Raw genomic sequence first — 9,367 nt, 5'->3', positions numbered from 1 at the left:
TCCTAAAATATCACTACTATTTTGATCAATAAAAAAATATATCACAACTATGATAATATGTATAATTAACTATGTTTTAGTTGAATTTATGAACTGTTACAATTGACCCCGTAAGTGGGGACAATTGTAACAAGTGCACGACTGTCAAAAATTGTTAATAACTGATATAATAACATTTAAAATAAGGTATTTATTTTTTTTTCTAGTAGAAGATAGTCTACTTTACTCGTCTGTCAATTAATACTAATAATATGTTGGATTTTTTGTTAGTTAAAAATAGTTAAGTAAAAAATGTTACAATTGACCCCACTCTCCCCTACCTATTCAAACAAGAAATATTGTACTTACAATTTAACATAACATCGCATTCCATCTTTTATTTATACGTCGTTCCTTAATTACTAATATAGGCTTAGAAAACTGGAGCTCATGTCAGAAACCTACCAGTGGTAATCATGAAAAGCGATTGTGATAAGTTAACATGTTTTAAATTAAGTAAAATTGAAAAAAATAAAAATATAACTTTTTTGCGGTTTATGTGCGAAAAAGATATTGCAGGAGTAACTCATAAGAACCGAGTTGCGATAGTCTCAGTTATTTTGCAGATATCATTTATATAAAGCTTTATAAAGTAAGAACTGTTTTTAAATTTCTTTACAGAAAGCAGATGAGAAGTCAACTGTTTTCGAATAACAATAACTAATTAACGGTTGACATTTTTATTTATGTTATATTTTATAAGTGAGGAGGCAAAGACCACCCTATCTTTGCTCTTCACTATCTCTCGGAATATATTCTGAATATGACGCCATTTTTTATTATGAATTAATATAAATATTGCTCGTCTGGTTCCGTACTATCACCCTTCTTATTCTTTTAAAATAATAATTTAGTTTCTTCATTTAAACTCTTTTTTTTTTCTTCAAATAAAGACCGAAAACGTATTAGATAATTATTTTTATTCATATTTTTTTTTTAAATATTTACATACTGAAGGAAATGAATGATTAAAAACTTATTTTTTAATACCATTTTTATTTAAAAACACTAGTTATCATTCTCGCAATTTCGTTTCCTATTTCGAATGACAGCAAATATAATTAGTTTGAACTTTATTGTTCAAAAATATAGACATATAAATATCATCTTCCTAGACAAATTTTTTTTTAATGTAGTGAAAAATGCAATTCAAACTTGATAGCCGAAAATAAAAATAAATCTATATCCTCCAGCAAGAAGGAAACCCTGTTAAGTACCCTTATCTTGGTAAGAAATAAAGAGCTACAAGTCCCAGCATAGTCACTTTATTATACTTGCATTTCTATTTTATAACAGTAATTAAAACTTTTCAGATGTTAAGATGATTTACAAGATATGGCGTGAAGCTGTGAGACATGTATAATGAGAAAGAAACATAAATTATGTAATATTATTTTTTTCAGATATGTTTTTCCTTTATATGAAATGTCCTTTCTATGGATACCTGTGTTTGCTTGTTTAGTTACATTAATCAGTGGTATTATCGGGAGTTACTTATTAAGTAAGTGTGCATTTCTATTATTAAATGAAAAACTATGTCTTGTTGCTTATAATAAATAAATAAAAAATAAACTATTAAATGAATTAGTGAAGTTTGTCCGATAGTTAAATTCAATTTGCATTCTTTAACAATATATATTTAATCTAAATAATCTTATAAAACTGAAATATCCTGCTCAGAATTTAAAGAGAGATTTATTACTAAACTGTCTGTTGGTTACGCAACTTGTCTTGAAGTCTATGAATGCTTCGTCCTCAACAATTGAGAGCCCTTCGGAAATATTATGAAATGGATCCTTAACCCACTTGTAACTTTTGCTACCAATTTGTCGCTAGCAAGAAAATACATTCTAAAATTCTTTACATAAATCTGCTGCCATGAATATTTAATATGGTGAATTGCAATTAACATGAAAACATATATAACATACACATTCATGGTAGATTCGATAGCTAAAATAGAAGCATCGACTCGAATGAGACTGGCAGGAATTGAAACTGGCGTCATCGAACCTTTTTCCTTACCCCTAAGAGAATACATTTGCTCACATTTGCGCATACTCCATACGGCATTTTGTCGACATTCTAGAATTTTTGAAATAAATCGGAACTTCTCACGAAACCGTGAAAATGCCAGACATGATGGAGCAAATCAATAAAAAAGCACCGGATTCTTGTTTTGTCAATGTTAAGAATCGGTGTTGCCAAATGTTAATAAGTTTCCGTATTCTTGGTAATTTCTAGGATTTAGAATTAAGGTCATAATGCAGACTTAGAGCCAAAATGCTCAAAAACAGATGGAGGCTGCTGCATAAAATATTTGTTTTTGGTTGTATAATAAAGATAATTATGTTCTCTTAAGAAGGCGCGTACTTAAATCTGTCAATAGTATTAAATAATTTTATTTTTATCCGCTCCGTATTTGCTACGTCTTGTTTGAAATAAAGTTTAAAATAATAAATAGAAAAAATAAAGAAATATATGAAATGAAAATATTAAATAATAATATGAAATAAAAATAATGACAGAATAATGAAAAGATAGGAAGAAAAATTACTAAAATAAAATAAAACAACATTAAAAAATATTGAAAAGTATAAATGAAAATCCGGGGGAAAAACATTAATCCCTTCATCAGCTCACACGATTATATCAGCAAGAATAGTGTTTTCTAATATTGTATCAACAGTAAAAGTAAAATATATCAATACAATAGTGTGAGGAGCATAATAAAAACTGAAACAAAATAGAGCTCATTAGTCAATAAATATCACGTGAAAAACAGAAAATAAAATGCAAAGAAAAAACAGAACACGACACTAAACGAAATCTGTAAAGCGAGTAGCGAATTCAAATGAACTTACATGGATGGGAAACTTTCATGAATGATTTAAAATATTTTCGTAATAAGATTGCCAGGTTACAAAATACGAAAACAGAAGCCCGAATTCTGCTGAAAGTGTAAATAGAGGGATTTCGTTTTATAGCGTGTACTGAAAAGCGTTTGATTTGTTAATTACCATGGATTGGCCGGAAAATGGATGTGCGCAAGATAATATTATACTGGATAATTTAGAGAGTTTTATTATTAATAAGTTTTACATTTAATTATACTATTTTAATGATTTTAGAAAACTAACATTTTTTAAGAAAAAAAAGAGCGAAAAAAACATGAATTGTCCATTTTGCGCAGATTTTTAGACACGGATTTGCCCAAAATGGATTTGCATATGGTAAAAATATATAAATTATCAAATAAATATTTAGTCAATTTGTCTATAATAATATACAGTTAACTCAATGATTCTATATATAAATTAAACACTTTAGTTGGGTATACATTGCTTTTTTTTTAATCAAATTTTGAAAGAGTTTGTCAATTTGTTTTTTGTATAAATAAGCATTACTACATATTCTTTTAATTCGATTCATTTGATTAAAAATGGTGTTTAAATTATTATTTTCGTTGCTTCAGTCTATTTTAAAAACATAGTTTATAGTATTTTTATTTTCTTTTATTATTCTCTTTTCTTTTTAAAAATTAAATTATTGATATGTAAGCTTTTATTATAAAAATTGTTTTTTTTAAAGAAATAAAAGGAGTTTTCTGATGAAAGTTTTAATCAAACTTTATCTTCTAGTTTGCTGCATAGCTAAACAGGACGTGCATCCTAAAACGTTAAGTCCAATAGTACGGAGCTTCTATTTCAGAGCGAAATTAAAAACATTCAGTAAAGCAGATCCTGTAGAAATGTTGGTAAGAATTTTAATTTTAAATATTTTTATAAATCGTAATTTTTTGATAAATTCAGCAGAGTGCCTATAGATGTAGCTGCTGCAGTCATAAAAATTAATAAACTATAATCAATACTAATGAAATTGTTATTTTTATTGCCAATATCTGATTTATTTAATTAAATTCAATCATTCGTCTTATTAAATGAAATTTAATCATTTGATTTTTTAATGAATATTTAATTAAACACCTATGGAGCTAGCAAATATTCATAACGTCAAAACTCAAAGGCTATTGGAAATTCTTATTATCTGAAAAAATTATTCGTAAAGAAAAATTACGCGGGAGTCAGTTTCCAATGTCTAAAGTAATCGTTAAGCCAAACAAAGTTATAAGGATTTATAAATATTTGACTCACAATTATTTACATTTAATAACCGTTGGCGATTATATTTTGTTGATTTTCAATGGAAACTGGTTGTCTGAAAGAGACTATACGATCGGAAAGGGAAAAAGTATGATTATTGTGTAATATCGTGCAACGTTATCCGGACATAGTGTGAGATTATAGGGAAACAGATACACTTACAAGCTACGAAAATGAACAATATTATAAATGTTGAGCCAAATTTATAATTATTTGACAGCAGGGAGCAATGAATTTTAATTAATTTACGTCAATAAAATGCAAAACAATAAATATGCTATAAAAATGACCCTTTCTCATTTTTATAAACTTAAACTTATTTTTAATGCTCGCTTTTCAAAGTAAAATGTAGAGGTATATAGTGATAGGTCGCATATTTTCTATAAGATAAGTTCCTACATCAATTGAATAATTGAATGATGGAATAAACAATTTTAATCAAAATTCTTGAGTTTGATGACGATTACTGTTTTGCAATAGATGCGTCAATTCCTGTTTTCAGTAAGTGGGTCTTACTATTTCAGCTGTAAATTTGGAAGATTTTTGAGCATTATCTTTAGTCAATCAGCTCAGAATAAAACAGATCATTAAGTGTACTTTTTCACGAAATTGAAAATTTTGCTAGGAAAAACTCTCTAGCCTCTTTTAAAAAAATTATTGCAGAATATGTATTTGCAAACAGCTTTTTCCCTGTTTAAAATTTGAAAAAAAAATGCTTGGTTTTCAAATTTAAATCAAGTGGTTTGCAGAAATTTTAACATGATATAAGATAGATTAGTTTATAATAGCATATGACCTAAATTACTTCAAATATTTATTATTTGAAATAATATTATTTATTTAAAGTATTAATTATTTAAAAAATCATTTTAGGCGCCTGGAACGAAGGAACAGAGAAGCTTTAACACATTTCCAGAAACACATATGAAGAAAACTTGATAATTAAGTGATTTTATTTTATTCAAGCTAAAAATTGTGAGCTTTAAAAAAATGTACATTTCAACTTTAAACTTTTGCTTATTTAGAGCATCTTCTAAATCATGACGTTTCTTTGACTGTTAAAGCGTGAACGTGATTAGAATGTGTTCTTTTAACAAGTGTAAGAAATATTTAAATTAAAAAATAATTATTATTTTAACTATTTAAGTGCATTTTTACACGCTATTTCTGTGTAGTTTTTTCCCACTTGAATATTTGCTTAAAAACTAGGACAAACATACAGGGTGTCTCAGTTAAACGTTTCAGAACTCCTAAGAGGGATAGGGTGCATCCTGACGACTCGAAATCATATAGCAATGCGGGGTCGGGAATGCCTTCTTGAAGCGGGGATGTACACAAAAGCACCTTAAAGAAAAGAAACCGTGAGTGAAAAATCGTTTTAATAATACTTTCAGAAAATTATATAGCCTCCTCGGTCACCCGACCTATCATGTCTGGATTTCTGGGATCATATGAAAACACTGGTTTATGACACCCCTGTTGTCAATGCTGAGGAGCTGATTGTTAGAATCTCAGTAGCTGCCGGAGAAATTCGAGGTATGCCTGGAGTATTGCAGAATGTTCGAATGTCCATGCGCCGGAGATGTGCGGTGTACATTGTAGACGGTAGCAGAAACTTCGAACACTTACTTTGACCCATGTACCATATAATTTTTTTAATGTATTATTAAAACGATTTTTCACTTTCGGTCTCTTTTCTTTATGATGCTTCTGTGTACATCACCGCTTCAGGAAAGCATTTCCGACCCCGCATTGCTATATGATTTCGAGTCGTCGGGATGCACCCTACCCCCCTTAGGAGTTCTGAAACGATTAACTGAGACACCCTGTATAATAAATGCAAGAACGATGTAACAGCGATTGATAAAATATCATGAGAAGTTATAAATATTTCTAGCCATGATAAAAATGTCTACGAAAGAGGGAATTGAAATGGCATCTTTATATGCAGAGATCGAAAAATCTTGAAACTTGTCAAAAAAAATAAAATAATTCCGGACACGTTAGTCTACAAAATACATGGTTGAACAACTTTTTTGATTGCACAATATTAACACAAATGAGCTTATTAATAATGTGTAGATAAAATGTGTCATTCCATATTTGCACGGATAAAAAAAATGGTAGAATTACAGTATTGTAAAGATAATTATGGTAAAAAAAGAAGAAAATAGTCATGACAATAAAGTAAAAATTCGCGGTATTTAAACCATTCATTCAGTAACGGTTCCTGATCATATAGTAACAGTTTAATAAAAATTCTGGTCTCCTAAATTCTGCTTTATATTACCACACATTCAATAAAAATACAAAACTTAAAAGTATATTGTAACGAGTAAATGGTTTCTACGCCATGCTCAAAGAAGTCATGATGGAATAATCAAAGTTTACCACATTTACCAAGCTTTAACACATATAATCAAATTGTATTTTCTAGGTAATTTTTCTAAAATCATTATCGAACCACGCCAGCCACAGAGTTAGAAACATGGTGAATTTAACCATATTTTCTTTCAGTCCACATTAGCATTTTTAATTTAAGTATAAATCAGAAGTGTTAAGTATTATTAACAAAGAAGTATTAGGCATTATTTACTAAAAAAAATATTAAACACGTATCTATAAGCATTGATGGAATAAATGCAGAACGTTTCTAGCATATATATAAGCATATATATTTAGCACGTTTTTAGCATATATATTTAGCATATGTAAAATTTAATTGTTAATTTAAACAACTTTCTAAACTATTGTTTTAATATGCACAATGATTGAGATAACTTTTTTGTTTAATAAAAATAAGCGTGATTAGGGAAAGTAAAAAGAATGGGAAGAAGGAATTTCATTTAAAAAATCATTATTTATGTAAATGAATTCAACAATGAAAGTCTAATGAAATAAAATAGATTTTCTTGTTTTCTCCCACTTCAGTGATATTTATTCATCTCACCTTATGATTTTGTTAAAAAATATAGGTTCATTTAGTAACATTTATTGGTTAACATTTTATTGTGAATCTGCTTGAGTGCATGCACGACTGCTCATGTAAGGGTAAAAATTGCAAGCATACATTCTATTTCATAGGAAAAATATATATTTCTATTTCATACAAAACTACACTTCTATCTCATAAAAAATACAATTTTATTTCATACAAAAAATATGTTTCTGCTTCAAGAAAGGAAGAATAAAAGAAGCTCAGACATTTCGGATAATAAATTTTATTAAATAGGATTATTTTTTGAGAAATAAAAAAATTAAAAATACATAATATGTTGCTACTTATACTTTAAACACAGCGGATTAAATGCAAGATAGCAATATAAATTTTATTTCAGTTGAATATTTTAAAAATAAAATGATCTAAATACAAAGTGTAAATATAAGAGGATTTTCTTTAATTTCTAATAAATCACTTAAATTCAGTACGATTCCCAAGAGATGGCTTACATAAATATGTTTCTATGAAAGCCAAAAAGTGATTACATTCTATTTTTATGCTGATTGTCCGTTTTCTTTTGCAAGCCACCACCCCAATTATAAGAATTTAATAAAATTTGATTTTGGAGTCATTTTTGTTCTCTAAATCGGATGTAACAAAAAATTTTAGTGTTTTTTTAAGAAAAATAGCATCTTTTCTTCAAAAAAGTACATTCTGCTACGTTTACAGTTAACTGTCTTGAATATATTAAGAGATATTGCCCGAACACTTCAAAAATTATAAAAGAGATTATTTTGGGTGACTGCACATTTTTACTTTATAATTAAGTAGCTAATATTTTTGTTTGTCAATTGAATAGTGCTTTTCATCTGGAATATATATATATATAATATAAGAAGATAGTGGAATGATAACACGTAGCCAATCACAGAAGACTTCTGGTTAGTAGGGCACAAAACAGCCAATCAAAATTGAGAACGCATGTGTGTGAGAAGGTAATAATTTTTAATAATGCTGCCTGCAGAAATGTTACAACTAAACTTACCAGCTAAAGCTTGTTGCGATTTTTATTTGTATCGAATGTGTGAAATATATTGATAAGAGTTTACTTTAAAATACTCATATCCTTGTTACATAAAATGGATCGCCATGAATATCTTAGACGTGAATATCATTTACATACTTTTAATTGTTTTTTACTTACTTACATAAAATTGTTCAGACAGAAATATTAATTAACAGTTCATATTTGTTTGAGATATTTCTTAAATAATACATAAAAGTGCAAATCATTCATACACAAAATGATGCAAAAAGAAAAATCAATGAAAAATGTACATAGCTAGGTTTTGGGAATATTCAGAGATCAATTGTAAATAGTTTTTAATTTTTTTGCAGCAATTCTGACAAAAATATTTATTGATCATTGATAACATAATTATTTCACTTTATATTTGTGTTTTTATTAGTATTCAGTATAATAAAAAAAATTGGTATAAATATACTTGAGAGTGCCCCTTGGCAAAATGGCGACTTATGTTTGGCGCCATTCCTGTTTGCGTGGAACTCCGTGGTAACAGGAATGTTTGCCAAAACATAATGTAATTTCAATAAAACATTGGAAAATTTCAACGAAACATCGACCAAAACTTTTCAAAACTGCAATGAACCCAATGTAAGCAAAATTATTAAAACCAATAAAATACGTTTTGAATCGAAACAAATATTAATGGAGTAAACACAGAAAGAACAGGAAAAAAACAACAACTCACTTCTTCATTAAGCTTGAATGTCCTCAGATTTAGGTGCACAGAATTCTCTAATGGCAGTTAGATACTGTCTAAAAAATTTATCATTAATATAATAGACATTTACCATGTGTACCTCCATCGCCACATAAATTCGGCGAAATATGAATCGAAAAAGGCGTCTGTGGTACCGGATTGTGGGTGACAATTTTTTCTAAAGTCCCTTTTTATGACTGCCCACATACCTTCAATCTTATTGACCAGAAGCAAAAGTAACCTTACCAGCCGATATCCAACGCAGAACTAACGGACCTCTGAAATTACATATACCATTGAACATTTAAAACTAACGCTAAAATCTAATACAATCAGAATCACGATAGGGTTTTAACATCTCCCAACTCGGTGATCAACCGTGTTCACAACTTAGCGAGAATCAAGGGGCACCCTCAAATATAGTCCACCCAAAAAATTAA

General features: G+C 28.5%; 1 protein-coding gene across 1 annotated transcript in view; it reads left to right on the top strand.

Moving 5' to 3' along the window:
• LOC107444064 (sodium-coupled monocarboxylate transporter 1-like) overlaps positions 1 to 5,340 on the top strand; it is a gene marked incomplete in the record, with an annotated part of 32,326 nt that extends 26,986 nt beyond the window's left edge. Inside the window, 3 exon segments of the mRNA XM_043045349.2 lie at positions 1,443 to 1,540; positions 3,681 to 3,796; positions 5,076 to 5,340. Of these exon segments, the coding sequence (XP_042901283.2) occupies positions 1,443 to 1,540; positions 3,681 to 3,796; positions 5,076 to 5,141 (280 nt within the window).
• Between the last annotated feature and the right edge of the window lie 4,027 nt (positions 5,341 to 9,367).

Source organism: Parasteatoda tepidariorum, chromosome 3, assembly GCF_043381705.1.
Source record: "Parasteatoda tepidariorum isolate YZ-2023 chromosome 3, CAS_Ptep_4.0, whole genome shotgun sequence".
Taxonomy (NCBI): domain Eukaryota; kingdom Metazoa; phylum Arthropoda; class Arachnida; order Araneae; family Theridiidae; genus Parasteatoda; species Parasteatoda tepidariorum.
This window is presented reverse-complemented; position numbering and strand designations above follow the sequence as displayed.